Consider the following 23,757-nt stretch of genomic DNA (forward strand, 5'->3'; position numbering starts at 1 on the left):
GAAGGCACAGAGGAATTAAGTACTCAAGGTCACACAGTGAGTACAGAGCAAAAAAAAAGGGGGGGGGTAGATTTCACACAGGCAGTCTAGCTCTAAAGGCCACAGCCTTTAAACACTATGCTGTACTCTCTCTCAGAATAAAAAGTTCCCCAGGATGATTCCTCAGCCTAAAACCATTATTTCTCCTATACTTGCAAGTTCCTTCACAGATTAATATTTATAATTTTCCAGCCTGATCTCTCTTTAGACTTCTTACACAATTAGCTGATAAAGAGGATATCTCTCCTCCTGTATTATCATCTCTATTTTGCTCTGGTTCCAAAATAAGTGTTTCAAGCCAGTAGTTTAATTCTGCATACTAGTATATGTTTTGAAATCCCACTTACTATTTCAAGGGTAATAAATAAAGACATTTATATTCAGTAAGGAAAACTAAACAAAGAAAATATTCCAAAGCTATTTTTATATGCAAAATTCAAAAGAAAACAGTCTTACAACCAACAGACTAAATTTGAGACCTATACATCCTTCATGAACCCCTGAAAACATTACCCAGGATGGCTTTCTAGAACAGATATCCTTTTGAGACAAACATTTCTTCAATAATAAGGTTGCTACTGTAATAATACTTGTTTATACACATCAAGAACTGTAAATAAAGATGTGTGAACATTTCTTTGTCAATTATTTATTGCTTGTGGACAATGGTCACAAATTTTATCTCATTGATTTCTCTTTCTGCAGAAGGAAATCAGAGGCTTATTACAGTTGAATTAAAAATCTTAAAATTCTGAATACATAATAGGCAAGCTACATTGTCATGCTATGTTGAAAAGAAAAAAATATTAGAAACAAATAAGAGTATAAAATGAAAAGCCATAATCAGTTAGGAAAAGAGATACACAAAAATATTTTTACAGGGTCCATATAAGGATATATTTAATTAACCAATACTTTCTGGCCCACCGCCATCCTTTCCAAAATGATTACTGAATTGAAATACTTCATTCCACAAATATAAGGTGCTAGGCATTGTGTTAGAATATTCAGGTCACAACGATGAACAAAATGGTCTTATTGTTCAGCCTCCACATATTAAAGTCATAATTACATCATATTGATTGTAATATGAGCTATGAATAAATACAGGCTGCTATAATCATGATTAACACAGGTGCCCAAAATAATCTGGTGACCACGATATTAATCACTGTCATGGCATCCTTTGCTTATTACATATCTCTATTATGCTTTAACAAGAACTAGCAGAAGTTCAACTTTTAGATGATGTAGAAGAACAAGAAAGACTATCAACAAGAAACCTAGGTCTAAGCAAAAAGCTATATTTTCCTTAAATGTCAACAAAGTGTAATGTGTAAATGAACTAAACTGCACACTGGAACAAGCCCTTGAAAGGTGAGCAAAGACTACCTGCCACTTTCATATCTCAGGCCAAAACCTAACCTGGGCACAGATAGAGGAGGGAGTAAGAGTCATAGGCTGACAGGCTTTGGTGGGATGGAGAGAAATCAGCCCAACCTTTAACAGTGTGGGCTCATATTACAGATTAGAATCTTGGAAAAGCCCCCAAACAAAAATAAACATACTGACCCAACAATTCTTTCCTATAAAAACGATGTTACATAAGAAATGGTGGAGGCAGTGCTAGAAATCAAAGAGAAATCTTGCAAATTTTGCAAGGGATTTAGGTTCCAGGCCTATACTGAAACCAATCCAAAGGAGAGCAAAAACTAACTAAAGCTGAAACCCAGCCCAGCTCAAATCCTGTTAAGATCACAGATAAGGCCCTGGATAGAAGCTTTGGAATTTTAGAGTTGGCCTTGGGAAGAAAGAGACTTCTGCAATGCCATTTAGAAACAGAAGTAATTGAAACTAATTAAAACTGAGACTCACATTCAGTTCACTCAAGTTATGATAAATCTGAATGGTTTATCAAGCAGCTAGGAGTCACAGAAGAAGAATAAGGAAAGGAGACATACTCAAGGACATATTAGCAAAATCTTCTCCAAACCTGATAAAAGATTTCAACCTACAGATCTAAGAAATTCAGCACACCCCAAACAGAATTCATGCAAATAAAACAACACATAGGAACATCACAAACTGTAAATTGCAAAGATAAAGAGAAAATCTTAAAGGCAACCAGAGAAAAAAAGACAATAATTCAGAGAAAGAAACAACAATAAGAGTGACAACTTGTTACTCTTCAGAAACAATGAAAGTAGCCAGTGGAATGACATCTTTAAAGTGTAGGAAAAGGGTCCGTCAACCTAGAATTCTAGAGCTTGAAAAAATACGTTTTTAAAAACAAAGGTGAAAAAAATTTTTAGACAAACAAAAGCTAAGAAATATATAATACCAGAAAGTATACACTAAAAGAAATGCTAAAATAAGTTCTTCACACTGAAGGAGAATAATATCAAAAGTAACCTAAATCTGCAGGAAAGAATTAGAAGGCCTGAAAATGGAAACTATGTGGATAAGTATAAAGAACTACCTTTTTCTTTGAATTTTAAAATGCTATTAAATGTTCAAAGTACATTTTAGGGTTTAAAAACAGGTATATAAGTGAAGTATATGCCAACAATAACAAAAGAGGAAGAAGATACATTACATTATACTGTTGTAAGATTGTTATATGTGAAGTGATATATTATTTGAGGTAAATTGTAGTAAGTTAAGGATGCACACTGTAATCCCCAGAGAAACCACACTAATAAACAATAAATAAATAAATAAAAATGTTATACTCAAATAAGCCAGTGGGGGAAATAATCATAATACCAAAAACAGTTAACCAAAAAGAAGGAAGTAAATTTAAAAAGGTGATCAAAAATTCATGGGGCCTGGCTGGTGTGGCTCCGTGGTTGAGCATCAACCTATGAATCAGGAGGTCACTGTTGGATTCCAGGTCAGGGCACATGCCCAGGTTGCCGACTCCATTCCCAGTGGAGGGTGTACAGGAGGCAGCTGATCAATGATTCTCTCTCATCATTGATGTTTCTATCTCTCTCTCTCTCCCTCTCCCTTCCTCTCTGAAATAAATTTTTAAAAAAATTTTTTTAATTAATGGGACAAATAGAAAACAAAAGTAAGACAACAGGCTTAAATCCTAGCATATCACTAAATGCATTAATGTGATAGCATAATCACTCCAATTAGGCAGATTGGATTAAAAATCAATATGCAACTATTGTTGATTAAAAATGACATGTTTTAAACATACAGACACATGTCCAGATTTTATTTTCAAGATACCAATCACCACTAAAAGGAACTGGGCTCCTTGGAGAAATTAGTGACATCGTGGATAAGAAGGGAAATGTCAAACATGATGGGAATGCATCAATAAGGCACAGGAGCCAGCATGAAGTGGGATAATTTGAGCATCAAAATGAAAAAAGAGAGTAAAAAAATGAACCAACTAAATGAAGTAAGAAACCATGAATCTGATCTAATGATAGATAGATGACTGATAGGTGATGGATATAGATAGATAGATTGACAGACAGCAAAGGGTGAAGGACTCCTTAACAAAGAATGCTAGTACAAATACCAAATATTCAAAAATCATAAATTAGTAATTATTAAAGAAAAACATTGATTCTGGCAAGAATCATTAATGGTACTATAAGGAGGAGAGAGGTGAGGGACATATGATAACAGAATAAATACACAGTCTCAAAATATTCCAACACAAACATTACTTATGACAAAAGGAAGAATGATAACTATAAAGAGAAGACAGAAATATTAACCAATTAATCAAAATTAACACAAACCAAAAGGGTTTATAATACTATATTCACACTCATATATATATATGCACAGTGAGGAAGAGAGAGAGAGAGAGAGAGAGAGAGAGAGAGAGAGAGAGAGAGAGGAAGAGGAAGGAGGGATTAATAAACTAAATATGGAAAAATGTCAAATATTGGTAAATTTAGGTAAGAAGTATTCAGTTCATAATAACACTCTCAAAACTTTTCCTTGCCCAACCAGCATGGCTCAGTGGTTGAGTGTCGACCTATGGACCAGGAGGTCACGGTTCGATTCCCAGTCAGGGCACATGCCCAGGTTGTGGCTCGATCCCCAGTCTGGGGCATGCAGGAGGCAGCCATCAATGATTTTCTCTCATCATTGATGTTTCTATCTCTCCTGCTCTCTTCCTCTCTGAAATCAATAAAAATATACTTTAAAAAAAAAACACGTTTCCTTAATGTTGAAAGTATTTGAAAATATGTTAAAAGTAAAGATTGCTAAGTAATAGGAGAGACAAATGCATACCATAGAAAAGAGGTTACAGCTAAATTAATAGTGGGCAAAACAGACATTACAACTATTCTAATTTTTAACACAGATAACGAAGGACATTTCATAAACTTAAAAGGATGAATACAAGATATAACAGTATTAACTGTGTCTGAACTTAAAAGCATATTCAATATATCTGAAGCAAAAGGGTGGAAGGTAGAGATAGAAGAAAGCATAAAGGGAATAAGTGGTGATGGAAAATAAAAAAAAATAATAAAATAAAATAAAATAAAATGGAGAAAGATACACATTTTTTTTTGTATTCAATTCTTTTTTATTTTTTTTATTTATTTTTATTTTTTTATAAAAAATTACATATGTCTATATGTCTCCTTTTTTCCCCCCCGCCCTTGACAATCCCCCGGCCTCCCCTACCCCCCAGTGTCTTATATCCATTGGTTATGCTTATATGCATGCATACAAGTCCTTCGGTTGATCTCTTACCCCACCCCCTCCTGCCCTGCAACCCTCCCTGGCCTTCCCGCTGTAGTTCGACAGTCTGTTCGAGGCAGCTCTGCCTCTGTAAGATACACATTTAAATAGTAGGATACTTTTAACACTCCTCAGTGATTGACAGAAAAAGTAGACCAAAAACAGGAAAAACAGAAAATATCTACAATACTATTAACAAATGTAATCTGTCATTTAGAGAATACTACACTCAATAACTATAAATACACATTCTAATCACATGCATATGGAACACTTATAGTTGGATTTAAATTTACCATTGTGCTAGTTGTTTTGTATGTTTTTCACCTGTTCTATATTCCTACTTAGCTTTTTTGTTGACTCCTTTTATTTGTTTTTTCAATGATTCAATTTTATCTGCATCACTGGCTTATTCAGTCGATTTGCACATTAGCCTTTTATTATATAGGATTAGTTTCACCTATTTTGAACATCTTATAACATATCCAATTTTTCTGTCCTATTCCTGGCATATATTTACTTTTATTTACTTCTACTAGACATTGTTACTAGATAAGTGGTTTTCTTCAAGGGCAATAAAAAATAACAGCAAGATAGCAGAACAGGAGATCCCATGCTCATATCCCATTAGCAAAAATAATTTGGCAGTCATACATGGACAAAGGTGCTTTTGTAGAATTCTGGGATCTAGATAAAAGATTGTAACCTAGCCAAAACCGGTTTGGCTCAGTGGATAGAGCGTCGGCCTGCGGACTGAAAGGTCCCAGGTTCGATTCCAGTCAAGGGCATGTATCTTGGTTGCGGGAACATCCCCAGTAGGGGGTGTGCAGGAGGCAGCTGATCGATGTTTCTCTCTCATCGATGTTTCTAGCTCTCTATCTCTCTCCCTTCCTCTCTGTAAAAAATCAATAAAATATATTTTTAAAAAAAAAAAAAAGATTGTAACCTGGTAGAACCCAAAACCAAAGAGGGTTATTTTGAGAAAGCAAGCCCATGCTCAGGTGGCATAGTTATTACCCATAATAATCCGAAGCACACACACAGGAACAAACTACAATTCACTGTGAACTCTCCTAGAGCCTTGCCAACAGTGCCATTTGCCTGCCAACCTCAGTCCCAGCTGTGGTCCATGACCCAACTCCAGCACCCACTAGCTACCAATCCTGCCTGTCCATGACTGCACAGAAGACATGCCCATCCATGACCCAGAAGCAAGCCCTCCAAACTTGTTCTGATTGCAAATACTGAAACAGCCCTGTAACTCGGCCCCATGTCCACTTAACTACAGGCCAGGAGTACTCCTACCTGCCCAAAGACCTGCCAGACCACACACCCCTCATGTACAGGGAGGTGAGACCATGGACTTGATCTGACTGTGGATCTTGAAGTGGTTCTGAAATCTATAACCTCTCATCTACAGTCTGATGCAATTCCTATCATTAAACCTGCATATAATCACTTTTTTCCCCTGAATGCCCTTTACCTTTCATTTTCATGAATTTGCATATGGTGTGTTTAAATATTTTTCTTTGTTCTGTTATTATTTTCTTGTTTAAATTGATAGGAGACTATCTCTAGTTTGATGTCTTTTATTACTTTTACAATACTCTCAGCCATTATCTTATAAAACATTTCTTCTTCCCAGTTTCATCCTCTCCTTCTGAGACTCCCAATTACACTGTCTGGAATCGGCCTACAGATAATGGATCTTTTATTTCTTCCATCATTTTTTCTCTGGTGTGTGTCAGTTTGGGTAACTTCTATTTATCTATTTTCAAATTCACTGAGTTCTTTTCCCAGCTATGTCAAATCTACTGATGAGCCCCTCAAAGGAATTTTTCATCTCTAAAACTGTTTCTTATGTCAAGCATTTCAATTTAACTTTTCCCAATAATTTCCATCTGTCTGCTAAAAGTCCCTGTCTGTTCATGCATGTGGTATTTTAAAGTCCCTAATATCATTTGGGTCACCTCTGAGTCTGGTTCTGTTTTTTTCATTGTCCCTTGACAATAAGTTGTTAATTGTTTTTTTGCATGTCTCACATTTTTTATTGAAGGTTGAATATCATAAGTAAAACAGTAGATGCTGAGGTAACAGTATTTATACTTGAAAATGACCTCCTCTCTCCTTCCATTGGGCCATTAGTATATGCAGGAGTTGAATTCGGTTTGGGTTTGTTTGTTGTTATGGTTACCTTCAGTGCTTCACAGATTTCAAATTTTTCTAATGCTAGCATGTGCCTAGTGTGGGTGCTGATATCCCAAAAGGTATTTCATAAAGTTTCTGCATCATCCACAGCTTTCGACTATACCTATATGCCTATCATACAAAATCTCTCTCTCTCTCTCTCTCTCTCTCTCTCTCTCTCTCTCTCCTCTCCTCGCCCTCTCCATTCTTGCCCACCACCCAATGGCAGATTACTGCCATTTGTTATATAGTTCTTGTATGCTATTAGTAAAGATCAAATATAGTTCTTGTATGCTATTAGTAAAGATCAAAGGACTTCCTCTGTGCTCGATGCTAAGGGGTGGAGCTCGCTCAACATCCCTGCCCTTCCTTGCAGTGGCAGCCAAACTTGGCTTTGTCTCCGTGATTAATATAGTGCAGTTTTGTGCTCTCTCCCACTGGTAGACGACTAATGGCATTTGGTATAAGATCTTGTCTTCTGCCATTCTCCCAGGGGTGAAATAGCTTTCTTTTTACTTCAAGTCTCCCTGTAGCAATGTGCGTGCCAGAGAGACAGACACTTCCCTGCCCCAATCTTACCAGTGCTCTCACATTTTTGATCAGTATGAGTGAGGTGTCCAAACCAGGGGAGTGGGGCTCCATGCCTTTTTCACAGCAGTGGCTGGTCCCCTTCTCCATGCCTGTTAGATCATGGATGATTCCCTCTGCTCTCATAGCCAGCTCCAGTCTTTCTCATGAGCATGCAGGGAAAGACCACTGCAAATAACATGTGAGTATAAATTCCTCCTGGATCTGGGACACACAACTAGGAGTTCTACACTAACTAACATGCTAGCTCCAGCCATTAGTGACTCATTAAGATGAAATGAATTTCTACTTTCTCACCCATGTGATAGCTATGCCTTTCTTCCTGGCTCTGCCACGGAGTCTGTGCGTCCTATCACTCTCTCCTGGCTGGGGCCAGCCTCGTTTTGGATTTCAGGGTATTTGGTCATCCTGTCACTTTAGCTTCCTGATGGGTCCCAGAAAGCTTTCATTTTGTAGTTGGTCTTGTTTTTGTTTGTGTATGTGTGTTTTTTCACTGTTAGAAAGCAATATTCTTTCCAGTTTTCAATATTACAGACTGAAGTGGAAGTATTTCATAGTAACTTGTTTAAAAAAAAAAAAAAGAAAAAGGCTGTGTGTGTGTGTGTGTGTGTGTGTGTGTTCAAATGGAAAAAAGACTAAGAGAAAAAAATTCCCATATATAAACAGTGATTACCACTATGTGGTACTTTGGGGTCTTATCAATTTTTCTTCTTTATTCTATTCTCTATCTCCCAAATTCTTTACAGAGATTGAATTTTAATAACTTAAAAAAGAGATGTGTATATATACATATATTTGTGCATATTCTACTTTTTTAGATACAAATGACAGAACATTATTTAACCATAGAAATGCCATTTATTTGCTGTTTTAAAAAGAACTTTCTTTCAAAAAGAGTTATATATCCTCAGAATTCATAATTGTATATTTTTTCAATTTTTATAATTCTTTCAGCATTTTTAGCTAATGCGAAAGTGAAAATTCTTGTTGGAAAAAATGAAAACTTGATTTGAGGATAATTATCCTTAAAACTTCATAAAAATCTCAATATAGCAGTTTTCCTTGTTTTGAAAGCCTTGTATTTAAGAGAATTGTTTTATATGTACTGTGTCTCACACCCCCTATTGTAACCTCCCACATGACAGCTATACTTGTCAAAGTAATCTCTGTCACTACAGGTTATAAGGTAAATGTAGAAAGTAAGGTAAATGGCAACCAAATAGTAAAAGGCAGAAATGCATCCCAATTTAAATGTCTATTTTGAACCTACAGTCTAACACACACACACAGAAACACATAGCTACAAGTAAAGCAATACAATGTAAGATGAGTATTCATAGGGTACAGAAGTAGCACAAAGAAGTCATTAGATCAGCTCCATTAGGAATAAAAGTGGTCCAAAAGGCTTCATTCAGTAAATGGTGTTTAAATTGCATCTTGACGGATAGTTAGAAGCTAGTCAAGAGCACTAACAGGGAACAATGATTTGAAATAGAGAAAGAGTCATGAGCAAAGTCAGAGAGTTATAAAATAGTATGTTATGATCAGAAAACAGCAGGTAGGTCAGTATGACTGAAGCACGGGGTGACAGGGAAACTACCCTTGAATATAAATCTGGAAATGGTATAAGGTGGACTAGGTCAAGGGGCGTGGGGGGAGACAAATAGATAAATATGTCAGACTAGAGTAAACTTTATCCTATAGGTCATGAGGAATCCCTGAAAAGGTGAGAAGAAGAAAAGTTAAATGAGATTTGATTTTTGAAAAATGACTCTAGGAGACATACAGAATAGAATCAGGAAAAAAGAAAAGACAGATGGTTGGGAAAGTAAAATTAGAGATAGAAGAACAATTAGGAGACTATTTAACTGGTCCAGGTCAAATAGGACTACCATGTGAATTAAAGCAGCCACACTGTAAACTTAAAAGGTAAAAAACAAGCTGGGAAAAAATAGATTTAAAGAAACTCATTTACAAATGAGTACTACCCTCATTTGTTAAATGTGAACAATTAAGTGATTATCTCAGAAAAATATTACGACAACTACCTGAGTAAAGTATGTAAGATATTAATACAAAGAGTACCAAAGAGTAAGAATTCCAAACATGGCAGTGATTGTTTTATTGATGCTAATACAATCAGATTTGAATCTGGCTTTAACACTTACTCCCTGTGTGATCTGGATGAAGTTATTTAACCTTCCTCTGTAAAACTGAAGTATGCTTCCCAGTACCCCATGGATGAGTACTATTTTGAGTTTTACAGATGTAATAACATACTTGTGAAGTATTTACAGGAATTTAGACCAATGCCTAAAATTTTGTTTTTAAGAATAAGAGTTATTAGAAACAGACTCATAGATACAGTCTAACACACACAGAGAAACACAACTTCCAAAGATAGAATAAGAGTTATTAGAAACAGACTCATAGATACAGAGAACATTTTGACAGTTGCCACATGGGAGGGCGGGTTAGGGGAGATAAAAAAGGTGAAGGGATTAAGAAGTACAAATTGGTAGTTACAGAATAGTCATGGGGATATAAAGTACATCATAGGGAATATAGTCAATAATATTGTAATGAATATGTATATTGTCAGATGGACCATAGATTGATCGGGGTGATCACTTCATAAGTTATATCAATGTCTAATTACTGAGCTGTACACCTGAAACTAATATAATATTGTATGTCAACTGTAATTGAAAAATAAAAATTCTTTTTAAAAAGGAAAGGAATTATTATTTGACAATGGGAGTTGAAAATAATTCTCAGGTTCCTGATTTGAATGAATGGTGGTATCATTCCTGAGAAAAGGTTTCTTTAGAAAGCCAATTATCACGACTATTCTCATTCAAATTCCTTAAGATGAATTAAGTGTCCTTCTAGGTGTTTTAAAAGTACATTACACATATTACAGCATTCATCCTGGTATATTTTACGTGTCTATTTTCATGTTTGTTATCCTCAGTAGATACTGACAATACCTAAGGACAAAAAACTACATCTTTTATTTCTGCATTCTCAAAAAGCAAGATATATCTGATATATAAATAGGCTTAAAAATGTTATTTAAATAATTAAACATAAATTAGCCCTAACTGGTTTGGCTCAGTGGATAGAGCGTCAGTCTGCGGACTCAAGGGTCCCGGGTTCGATTCCGGTCAAGGGCATGTGCCTTGGTTGCGGGCACATCCCCAGTGGGAGGTGTGCAGGAGGCAGCTGATTGGTGTTTCTTTCTCATCGATGTTTCTAGCTTTCTGTCCGTCTCCCTTCCTCTCTGTGAAAAATCAATAAAATATTTTTTAAAAAAAAACAAACATAAATTAAAGGGATTATGGATACCTATAACAAGTCCAGAAACTACTTGAAAAAAGAAAAAAAGGGGATGGGGGTATTACCTGCTACACTACTATTGGCCTTAAAATTTCATCAAATGGAAAGTCAAAACTAATACATTTTACTACTCTTTTCTGAATTCCCACTAAGACAGTGTTAAAGTGTAAATCTGTAAATAGTAGAGAATAAACTAAGTAATACAAGCAAAAACAAGTTAATCAAAAGTTTCCAATCTTCCCTTTCACCATGACTATATAAATATAGCAGTGCTTTGCTATGAAGGACTAATATTAAGACTTTCTAAATCAAAGCTGAACGCAACATCAGAAGTATTTCAGAACACTTATGAATATAGTCTCAATCTCAATATCTCTTACATTTCCACTATACCTTAAATGAAGATCTTCTGAAAATTTCAGACAGGCGTATATAAATTCTTTAATTTGGCTGTAAACTTTTGGCACAAATTCAGAGAAAGGAAACTTTTTTGGAAATGGTTGCTGTAAATGTAAGAATTCATGAAAGTGAATCACAAATGAACGTACATTGAAGGTACTTGTAAATTAGTTAAAATGCAAAAGGAATTTTCTACTACATTGTGAGCTGTCTGCTTAACAATCTCAATTTAAGAAAGTATTTCTGTAAGTTTCCTGATAGTAAAAAGAATAAGATATAAATTTAAATAAAAATAATTTAAATGTCCTCCAAAACATGAAGGGATAAATAAACTGTGATAAGTACTCAGCAGTAAAAAGGAATGAACTATGGATAACATGCAACAACTTGGATGAATCTCAAAAGCATTATACTGAGTGGAAAAAAACAGTCTCAAAAGATTACATACTGTATGACTCCAATTATGTTGGCATTCTAGAAAAGCCAAAAGTAGATGTACATCAACCATATTGGTGGTTGCCAAAGTCTGGGGGAGAGAGGAGGGATTGATTGAAAAGGGGCAGCATGAGGGATTTGGGGTATGATGGAACTGGTCTGTGTCATTACTGTGGTAGTACATACATGACTCAATGCATTGTCAAAACCAACAGAATTATATAGCACATAAGGTAAATTTCACTGTATGTTTTGGGGAGAAAATGTCCTAAGGGTATAATAAAAGCAAGTACTTCAAAGTGTAAACCAAATACTTCAATCCCCCAAATACTTCAGAGGACCCCACCAAAGCCATCTACTGACTCCCAAAACAGAAACTTCTGTTCTAAGCCCAAGGTATCCCTTGAAGGTGTTCTAGTTCTAACCCACTGAGTGAGAGATAATCCCTTTAATAAGACTGATACAATGAAAGCTTGTAAAGGATGCCACCCAAACAGGGAAGTTTATTTTCAATTACTTACCTTTTCCAGCTCTACATCTTGGAATGGGAATTGTCCTACCACCTTTTTATACATCTCTTCACTTGTTACTGGTATAGGACTGTAGTTGTCAGAGTCAAGTATGTTTCTATAAAGAAAATAAAGGATGGATGGATGGAAGGAAGGAAAGAGGAAGGGTTAGTCACTGTAAGGATAAGTAATTTTCAGGTAAATTCTAATGGTTGTATGTATATATACCACAACCCAAAATAAACATTTCCCAGTCCCTATTCTATTGCTTCTACGACATAACTATTTGGTTTCGGATAAGGACATCCTTCAAAGGAAGACAAAAAGACAACTATATTCTGAAACAAATAGAACACAAATAGAACAAATATGACCTCACGGTATTTAAGATTTACAGATGATACAGAAAATTTAAGGCAACATATTGAAGCCTTAAGTTAAGTAAGTTAACAATGAAAGAATGTGTGCTCTGGAAAAAGCAAAGGGGTTTCATTTGTTTTTAAATAAGATATATTTGATTATTAATATTCTTTAACCCTATACTAGACCTTCTATTCAAACTATTTAAATAGTGTTATAACAACTATTTAAATAATATGCTTCAAATATTGGATTGTAATAGGCCTCTTCTCTAAGTGTGAAGAAGGAAAAAGATGAGGAATCTCATGAGTAAGACTTCAAAAAAGGTTCCAGAGAAGCTAAATTATTCAAAAGGGCTCAAAAGCCACTACCTTATGAATAAGCAATAGACAAGACATGTTCTCCAAAGAGAAAACAAAAAATTGAATAAGAAGACAAAAGATTATATATATGGTATGAACCAAAATATTTGACGTTTATTCAAAGAAACAAAAAAAGCCACAATGAGATTTGGGGGCTCCCCACATGTTAGACCTATCACTGATTTTTGAATAACTAGGAAACTTTATTTGGGATATCATTGCAATTTACTTTTATTAACAATCATAACCTGGATCATAGACATAAAATATAAGCCTACTTGTTACCCATCCTATATAATAAAAGCCTAATATGCTAAGTGTCTGGTCGTCTGGTCATCCGTTCAACCAATCAAAGCATAATATGCTAATGATATACTAAGGCTGCTCAACCGCTCACTATGACGTGCACTGACCACCAGGGGGAAGACGCTCCAACTGGTAGGTTAGCTTGCTGCTGGGGTCCGGCTGATAGGTCAGGACTGGGCAAGATGGGCCAGACACACCCTGGAGCCCTCCCACAGTCCCTCCCCAACTGGCTAATCTCCCTCGTCCCACCCCGGCTCCAATTGTGCACCAGTGGGATCCCTTGGCCTGGCCTGCGCCCACTGCAATCCAGGCCCCCTCAGGGGATGTTGGAGATCCGGTTTCAGCCAGATCCCACAGGCCAGGCTGAGGGACCCCACTGGTGCACAAATTTGTGCACCGGACCTCTAGTTATATCTGAAAAACCTTATGTACAAACACATTGTACACACATGTATTTGCACTTGCACACACTATATGACTATAGATCATTTCTCACCTGAAAATACCTGCCCACTTCTTTAGCAGAGTTTCACTATATTGATCTCTAATTTCTAATAGCATATCAAAAAGCTGATTTACAGGAAAACCATAAACCTGAAACAAAGTAAAAAAATAGCTTCATTTTATAAGGTGATTTTTGTTAGTAACATGAGAGAGATTAGGCATTGAAAGGTATCTTTATTCCTTTAGCCAACAATTTAAATGTAACCATGATAAAGAGTCTTTCATTCTCACCTAATATTTAGTATTTATCTCTCACAAATTAAAAGGTACATACCAAATTATTTGTCAGTCAGCAAAAATAAAAAGATGAATATTAAAATCAATATATTGTATACAGGTTATAACATCAGCTAAGCTCTACCTACAACTCTGCCTGTAACAAGAAATAGGGAGATAAACTGAAAATGCTACAAATCTCACCCACTTCTAATGCTATTTTATTAATATAATATGTGGTTCAAATCAATAATTATTATTCAAGATGGTAGCTAAAAACCTCTAAAGTCACTCAGGTACTATATCTGAATTAAGAAAATTTTGGAAAACTAAGGTAGTAGCTGGTTCAATTAATTGATTTTCTCCAAGGGGAAAAAGAGAGGGATGGGAACTATTTATGAAAACATAAATGGTCAAGGTGATGGGCCAGGAAATGCTATAGAAAGATTAAAAAATCTAATTCTAGGAAAAGAAGAAACACAACTAAAAACTGAAAGGTACTTATTCAAATTTAGGCAGCCAGTGAAAAGATTTAGAGCTGATGGAAATACTAATCTAGATAAACAGAAGTCACAAACCTGAAGTGTATCAGCAAAAAGCACAATGAGGTTCTTCAAATCTAACACGAGGTTTGGATCAGAGCAGTAAGACTAAAGGAAATAGAAGACAATTAGGAAAACATCTTAATCATTAAAAATAAAACTAAATTGTGATTTAATTGTTTACTGCTTCACCTGGTGAAGGATCCCAAGAAAGGGTCCAACACCAGATTTAAGGTAACATGAGATTTGAGAGCTGAGCAGGATACAAAGATGTATATATCACTGTTTTAAAAATTCAGCCTGGTTGGTGTTGCTCAGTGGTTGAGCATCGAACCAGGAACCAAGAGGTCATGGTTTGATTCCCAGTCAGAGCACATGCCCTAGTTACTGGCTCTATCCCCAGTAGGGGGCATGTAGGAGGCAGCTGATAGATGTTGATGTTTCTCATCAACGTTTCTATCTCTCTCTCCCTCTCTTTCTCTAAAAATCAATAAAAACATATTTAAAATAAATAAAAGTTCAGTGATTTAGGTATTCAAATTTTGGGAATTCTAATTTGGTTATTTTCTCTGTACTTGATATCTCGGTTCCTGAAAGATGTGTGCTAAATTTTCCCACAATGGGGCAGTGCATTAGTTTCAATTCTTATTACTAACAGTTTTTGTTTTTATACCTATTTATGCTTGCTTGTCTACTGCAAATAAGCTACTGTCTTTTTGGTGGGTTAAAACTGATATTAATACAAAACATGCCTCTCCTCCCCCACTTAATGGTTTTCAACTTCATTTTTATTTGCCTTGTATAATATTGCTATTTCTGCTTCTCTTTCTTCATTTTCAAACTTTGTAGGTAATCTTAATTATGTATGACTATCTCTTATTAACCAAACTATAAAACTTTCTAACTTTGACATTTCCCATGATTACTGACATATTTGGACCTATTCCAGCCATTTTAAGCTTTCTATTTATAATTATTTCTTTTGTTTGTTTGTTGCCTTTCATGTTTTTCATTGGATCAATTATTTTTACATTATCTTATAGTGGTTATTAATAAGTTATATACTTTCTGTCCACTAGTTTACTTGAAATAATCTGGAGTTTTCACTGAAACTTTTTAAACATTAAGCCTCTCCTTTTGTATGGATTCTTAACAGCATTAAACTTTGCAAACAAATAATCAGTTATTTAGATTTTTCCATGAGTTTTACTCTCTTTTTAACATATTATATTTAATCCTATCTCATCTTATATTTTGGATTTCTTTTTCATTTTACATTCCTTATTGTAGAATACCAATAAGATAGGATAGGTTCCATGTAAACTTTGAATCCTGATATGTATGAAAATGCTTTTCTCTTGCCCTCAAATTAAAATATAAAATTTGAGATGTAAAAAAAAATTGCCTGCTGTCATTTACCCTGCTTGATACAAGATGCATTCTTTCAACTTTAATAATATAGTATTTCTTCACTGCAGGGAAATTTCCTTCTTTTATTTCTTTAATTATTAAAGTCCCCTCCATTGTGACTGTCCTTTTTTTTAAAAGTAGCTAATAGATACAACCAAAACTCTACTTCAATTATCTATGTTTTTCAACATTCATATTTTCCATCTCCATCTTGGGTAGGCCCAACAGGATGTCCAGATTCTAAGTTCAAATTGTCTGAACTAACAAGTGAGTACAGGCTCTGTGTAAGTGGATGGGGCAGATGAATCACTGTGTTCAAAAAGCAGTACCAGAGCACTTCCATCGTGCTATTTTCTCTTTATTTAGATGGTAAGGTTGGCCAAAGGAATTGGATAAGCAGCTGGCTGACCAAAGGTTTTAGAAAGCAAACCTCTAAATAATTTCTCTTATGATTTATCCTAGGCCCATTCCTGCTCATTGTATTGGTTTGACTCTGAATTTTATGTGTTCCTACATTCCACTTGGAAGAATGTCTCCTACTTTGACAATAACCCTACCATGCATAATATACTTTTTATTCTCAGGTTCAGTCATTATTCTGATTCCATCTATTTTCTACGTTCAAAGATATTTTTTGAAATTTCTAGCCTATAGATGATACTTTGTAGAGTTTCTCATTTTGGGTTGTCCTCCCAACCCCTGCCATTTATTTCCATGAGAACTTGGTTAGGAGATCAGGAAGGCACACATGCTTAGTATACCCTTTGACTAAAAAAAAAAAAAAAAAAAAAATATTAAAATATGTGTGTGACAGGGAATAGGTTTGGATGTGGGTGTGGGTGTGTATAAAATGACTATCACAGTACACAATCTTGACTACTAAGAAGAAAAAATGATCAATATTTTATATCTATAAAAATAAGTGTTTTGAGCCACAAAGAATTATACTATTGCATAATTTTGAATCTTAAAAATACCTTTTCAGTATTATCAGATGATCTGTTTATCATACTAACAGTCATATTAGCAATTATATTAGCATATCTAATATTAAACCATTCCTGATATGAACTTCTTTGTGTAAGCATGTTACTCTTTTAATATATTGCTAAATTTGAATTCTAAGTGAGACAGATTGTATAAGACCTTTATTATTTTGAAATCAGCATGAGACTATTACACACATTAGTACCTGAAATGTTATATTTTTTGAAATGTTTCAAAATTATACAATGACTAATAATTCAATTGAAAAAGGAAAAAAGCAGTTTTAAATAGTGACATAGAAAGTTACACATCTATATATATGTGATTTCTGATAAACAAAAAACATAATCACTCAGATATAGAGTTTGTTTTGAGATTTGTTTTGATGTTTGGGTCATTCTTATTTTGCTTGGCTTGCTGGATAATATAAACCATAAACAGTGTCATAAAATAGAATTAGCATGTGTGGCGTCAACTACTTTGTCTCAGAAAGGATAAAATGGTTCAGTGAATAAATGAGGATGATGCTAACTTATTTTTTAATAACTCTCTTGAGATACAATTCCCATACCACACAAGTCTCCCATTTAAAGTACATAATTCATTGGTTATTAGATTTTTGTATGTTCACAGATATGTATAAACATAAATAAAGTCAATTTTAGAATATTTTCTTCACCTCAAAAAAAAAAAAAGAACAAAAAATCCCGTGCCCTTTAAGCCATCACCTCCTTAACTCCTCTTACCCATGCCCAGCCCTAAACCACTACTAATCTACTTTCTCCCACTGTAGATTAATGCTGAGCTATTGGGGAGGAGGGGCACTTTGTCATTTATTCTTCAATTCAAAAGAATATACAGTTGATCTGCAATGAGAAACTCCATTATGATTACTTTCTACACACATATATACTTTCATCAGCACACTTGGAAAGTGTCCTGTTCTTACAGACATCAAATGCAATTGCATGATGAAGAGAGTACATTGTCCTGCTGAGAGAGTTCTATAAATTTATCACGTGGATTCATCAAATGTATCAGTCACATACAAAAAGTTAAGAACCACTGCTCTACATTAAAAAAAAAATGCTTGAAAGAAATCTAAGTTTCCTAAAAGAAAAACAGCTTTTTCCAGGAAAAAAATAAAATGGGTAAATCACTGAAATAAACAGATATAAAAACAAACAAAATCAAGGATTTCCATAGAAGGACAGCAATATTAGTTAATAAAAATGATTGGGAGAAAAAACCTTCCTCAAAATATTACCTGAACGCTGGTTGTGGGTTCAATTACTGGTTAGGGCACATACCTAGGTTACTGATCAATCCCTGGTTGAGGAGCGTGCAGGAGACAACGGATCAATGGGTCAATGTTTCTTTCTTTCTCTCTGTCTCTCTCTTTTCAAAAAAAAAAATCAATAAACATAATCCTCGGGTGAGGATAAAATATGAAAAAACCATAATGCACCAAAAATAGGACTTAGATGGGGAGCATATAAAATATTTTACCAAACAACATGAAAGCAGGTAAGAGAAAAATACATATATTCTTGGTGAAAAATACCAGAATTTGAAATATATCAATTATTTCCAATTAAATTTATAATAAGACTATAGTTCAAGTAGGAGGATAGAGGGGAGGGAAGAGGTGGAAGAAATGTGACAAAGTAATTCTCAAATTAATCTTGAAAAATAAGATAGCATATTTTAAAAATAGGATTTTTAGAGAATACACATGTCCTATAAAAATTAAACCATACTATATCAGATGTAATGTAATCAATATGATATATTGATTTAAGACATTCAGAGAGAAGGAAAGGGAAAGGGAGAATCATAGAGCCTAAAAACAGACCTTAGTATACATATTATTATATGATAAAGGTGGGCTTCAAAATATGTTGGGAAAGAGTAGATGTTATGGACTGAATGTTATGTCCCCCAGTATGTCTATTTTTACAGATGTGGCCTTAGATAATTAAGATCAAATGAAATAAGGTGGGGCATTAATCTAATGGGATTGGTGTCCTTACAAAAGGGTAAGGAAACACTAGAATATACTGAGGAAAGACCATGTGAGACACAATAAAAATGCTGCCATTTGCAAACCAGGAAGAAAGTTCTCACCAAAAACCACCATGCTGGCACCCTGACCTCAGATTTCAAATGATACACACATAATTATTTTAAAACAGTGAAACACTGAATAGCATATAGATAATAAGCTCGAAGTAAGCACCTCTCTTGGGCTTCTTACATACCGAGTGGGTACGGAGTGCGGCAATGGTTTTGGAAAGCGCCATTTCCCATAGTTCATCAATGTAGGCTCTATTTACTAAGCCCTGGGTCGTATGTAAAATATGATCTTCAACCACAAAAAAGCTAAGATTGGGGAAAAGAGAAAGCACAGTTGTCAGAAATTACAGTTTGCATACTATATCCAGGGTTTGACAAACATTAAGAACTGTCACTAAATTCTAAGTTAATAGTCATTTTTTTTCTAAAAGAAAGCTGTCTGGTATCATAAATGAAATCAGATTTCTTGGACTTAGTATTATGCTCCTGATCTTGATATCTTCTTAACCACTTTTACTAAACTTGGAGTTACATTTTTGTTAAATGTTAACCATATTACCTAGCAATTTAAAAGGGAAGAAAATGTTTATAGGTAAAAGAGGATAATTTTTATTATCCCAATAAGTATATTTTAAAAAGCCAATAGGTTTTTAAAAGACAATAAAAGGTAAAATACATATATTTTAAGAACCCAACAAAAAATATCAAAATAATTACCCTTGTCCTTATAAAGACTTTCTCAACAAACTATTAAAGAGGTATCTTACAAAGGTTAAAAAAAAATGTATACTTATTTTTTAACATTCTGCTGAGGCTTTTACATTTTTATGCATTTAAAATGTATTTTCAACTATCTTGCCTAAATATTCATACTAATTAAAATTAATAATGTAGAACCACTGCTCTACATTAAAAAAAAAATGCTTGAAAGAAATCTAAGTTTCCTAAAAGAAAAACAGCTTTTCCCAGGAAAAAAATAAAAAGGGTAAATCACTGAAATAAACAGATATAAAAACAAACAAAATCAAGGATTTCCGTAGAATTAAAATAATAATTCTTTAAATACAGAGTATTTATGATATATTTTAATCAAAACTATCAGTTACATTGAAACAATCTTAGTCTTAAAAAATAAGTTTCATGGAACAATTCAATTTTTTTCCTTTTCTTTTAACTGCAAAGTCATATTCTGAATTAGAATAAGATGCCTACATTTGGGATGTTTATCTGGGGACTGCAATTCCATACTAGTACAGATACTCTAGATGAGGGTATAACCCACTGTGTGTTTTCATAAATATTGTTTTATTGGAACACAGCCATGCTCACTCATTTGAGTAGTGCCTATAGTTGCTCTTGCATTGCAACAGAGCTGAACAGTTGTGACAAAAAAAAAAAAAAATTACAGCATGGTAAGCCTAAAATATTTTACTATCTGGCCACTTTAGAAAAAGTTTGCCAACTTTTGCTGATTATTTGGTTCCCTCTTACCAAGCATGGAGAAACAAAACATCAAATATAATAATGTTTATATAATGTTGAAACCAATAGGACATTCCTTTAAAATAATCAGAAAGTCAAGACTAAATAAATCTTGTCTTAAAAATGTTAAAAAAAAATAAATCTTGTCTTAAAAATTTAAAAAAATAATGAAAACTTGATTTATTTTTCCAAGTCTCACAAATAATATACATTCAACATACACATGCACACACAGATGCATATACCTACCCTACAATTTGATTAAAATACTTCCTGTAGCCATCTAAAGTTTCATGCTGCAACAAAGTAAAAAAGAAAAATGTTATTATTTATGCTTTGATACATTACGATAGAGCTAATATCAGCTTTTTAATTTTTTAAGACTCAGTTCCCAAAACTATAAGAAAAATATAATAACAGTACCTACTTTAGAGGGTTACAGTGAGAACAAAATGAGACTTAGAACAATGCCTGACACATGGTAATCAATAGATGTTAGAGTTGCTATTTTCTTACATTCATCAAAAGTGGTCTCAAACTAACAGTTAAAAAAAAAATTTGCTAAGCACATATGCAAAACAATTAAAAGATACCAGAAAAGTAAAAAGGTGAGGAAAATAAAGGTGGGGATCCTACCATGTTAGATGGAGGCTGGAGCACCAAACGGGCCTGTTTTCGCCTCTGTTTTCGGTAATAGTTCTCAAATGTTTCCCGGGCACCCTGTAAATAAATGAAAGGAAATGAATTGACACAACAGGACCAATTATTCTAGTATTTTATGAGAAAAGAGAAGGTCCCAGGGTCTGGAACTGAGGCATCCCCACCTTTCTGAAAATATGCTATTTTAACAATTATAGTAATCATAGAAAAAATAAAAATAACTATTATCATTTGTTGAACCTTACTTACAAATCCTGTAGGGAAGGATATAAAAGATTTTTAAGAGGAAACCACCAGAAATCAACCTCAAGAACACCAAAGCTGGTTTCTGAATCAACTATCACAGATTCACAAGAATAAATACGAACCAACATTCTCATAGGTTAGCAGTTGAGAAAATGTTCCTTAAAAAACCTTACAGAACATTCCTGAAGAAAAAATGTCTAGAATAAAACTGAATCATGAGCAAAGGGCCAAAGAGAGGCAGGAAAAAGGTAGGAACTGAGGACAGTAAATCAGTCTTCCCAGATAGAATATACTCTAGCACAGAATTGACACAAAAGGGAAGGGAAGGAGAGGGAAGGGGGAAAGCCCTGGAAATTCTTGGTGCATAGTTTCCCCTTTTCATTTATAATTCTAGGCTTACCTGTAGGTGCTAAAGGAACAAAGCCTGCCTCAAGAGCTCTGGAACTGGATTATATTGAATAGTGTCCTCTCAAAATGCATGTCCTTCCCTGGATCTCTCAATGTGATCATTTTAGAAACAGGGTCATCCTTGATGCAATTTGTTAAATTAATATGCAGCCAGACTAGAGCAGGGTGGCCCTTAATCCAATGTAACTGGTGTCCTCAAAAGAGAGGAGAAAAGACACAGAGAAGAGACAAATAGAACATCATGTGGTGACACAGACTAAGACTGGGGTAGTGCGGCCACAAGCCAAGGAACACCAAGGAGTGACAGCCACCGCCAGAAGCTAGCAAGATGCAAGGAAGGATTCTATCCAGGGTCTGAGAGGGTGGGTGACACCTTGATTTTGGATTTCTAGTCTCCCAGACTATGACAGAACAAATGTCTGTTGTTTTAAACTACATAGTTTGTAGCAGTTTGCTACAGCAGCCCAAGAAAATTAATATAAGTTCAAAGCTTTTAAAACATATGCTCCCTTATAACTAAATTTTACTTTTAATCCAAGACTTCTCTAAATAAACAAGAGTGGAAAGGGAGAGACAGCATTGCACACTGGTTAAAAGTGATGATTTTGGAACCGGACGATTTCATTCAAACCGTGACTCTGCCCCTTAGTAGCTCTACAACTCACATGACTAGCTATATAACTCCCCTTTCAGTAATGTAACTTCCACTATTTAACCACTTAGCTTTCACAAATAGATGTACCATGGTTTTCTCATTTGTAAAGATGCCAACCACACAGAGTTGTTATGAAGATTTAGAAGAGTTACAAAGCTTTTAGAACAGTGTCTGATAAATAATAACCCCTATGCAAGTGTCTGTTTAAAAATTAAATAAGATAAATCAGTGAAGAAAGTGAAAGCCCTGCCCATGTGAGAAAGTATAAACATCCTGCAATACGAAGCTCGGTTTCCTTCACGTCCCCAGAAGTCTGAAGAATTTCACCCAACATGACTTCTTTGAATTTGATTTAAGGTGCTAGAGCATGCAAACACAATAGTGTAGCTTAGGGGTTACCAAATGTTTTCTGTAAAGGGCAGGATAGTAAGTATGTTTAGGTTTGGTTACCATACAGTCTTTGTTGCAACTATTTAACGCTCCCGTTGCAGAGCAAACACAACCACAGACAACACATAAATCAGTGTGGTTGGGTTCCAATAAACCATATTTGTGGAAACTGAAATTAGAATTTCACATAATTTCCACCTGTCATGAAATATCATTCTTCTTTTGATTTTTTTTACCATTTAAAAATATAAACATTTTCGTTCACAGGTCATACAGAAACAGGCAGGAGGCAGGAATTGGCCCATGGGTCATGATTTGTTGAACCCTGGTGTAACTTAAAAACACAGGTTTTAAAAAATGCTGAAGTGATAATAACTGTACACACCTGAGTTTTTCTGCCTATAAAATCAAATCAAACACTAAGACAGCTATTTTAAGGCTTTCTTAGTCCATACGTTAATGAGGTAGCAAATGATTCCATTTAAAAACTAAGAAGTGGAAACTGCCTGTTGGTTTGTTAAAGTTATTCCCCACTTGTCACCATTTCACAGCATAGTGGTATTATTAAATGTCAATTACATTCTGTACACACTGAAGAGCTTTTCATTTTAAGGTTAACAGTCCTAAAGGCCCTTTATTATTCTGGTGTGATGTTACATATTCAACATGCTTTGGAGCCAAGATACACTTAGCTGAGAATTTAGGGAAAGACTTCTCTTTAATTAGACCATAGTATACTAATTGAATTATTTTTTATAAATGATAGAAAATACACAAGATGAAATTCTATACAAAAACCAAATCATGGTCCTCTACTTAATTCTAAACTAGATACAATTTTGCCTTTCAAATAATCACTCAATAGAATAAAAACGTAAGAAAAGACCAACTTATCTAATTTACAAAAATGAGTTAGATTTTCCCTAATGGCT

General features: G+C 34.6%; 1 protein-coding gene across 4 annotated transcripts in view; it reads right to left on the reverse strand.

Moving 5' to 3' along the window:
* EXOC6B (exocyst complex component 6B) overlaps positions 1-23,757 on the reverse strand; it is a 477,149-nt gene that overhangs the window by 221,398 nt on the left and 231,994 nt on the right. For all 4 annotated transcript variants that reach the window (XM_023760613.1, XM_006096760.3, XM_023760615.1 and 1 more), the window contains 7 exons: positions 21,103-21,186; positions 20,716-20,762; positions 19,170-19,290; positions 14,548-14,619; positions 13,746-13,843; positions 12,234-12,339; positions 11,272-11,381 (listed from right to left, as the gene is read on the reverse strand). In XM_023760613.1, the coding sequence (XP_023616381.1) occupies positions 11,272-11,381; positions 12,234-12,339; positions 13,746-13,843; positions 14,548-14,619; positions 19,170-19,290; positions 20,716-20,762; positions 21,103-21,186 (638 nt within the window). The remainder of the gene's footprint in view (positions 1-11,271; positions 11,382-12,233; positions 12,340-13,745; positions 13,844-14,547; positions 14,620-19,169; positions 19,291-20,715; positions 20,763-21,102; positions 21,187-23,757) is intronic.

Source organism: Myotis lucifugus, unplaced genomic scaffold, assembly GCF_000147115.1.
Source record: "Myotis lucifugus unplaced genomic scaffold, Myoluc2.0 scaffold_186, whole genome shotgun sequence".
Classification (NCBI taxonomy): Eukaryota; Metazoa; Chordata; class Mammalia; order Chiroptera; family Vespertilionidae; genus Myotis; species Myotis lucifugus.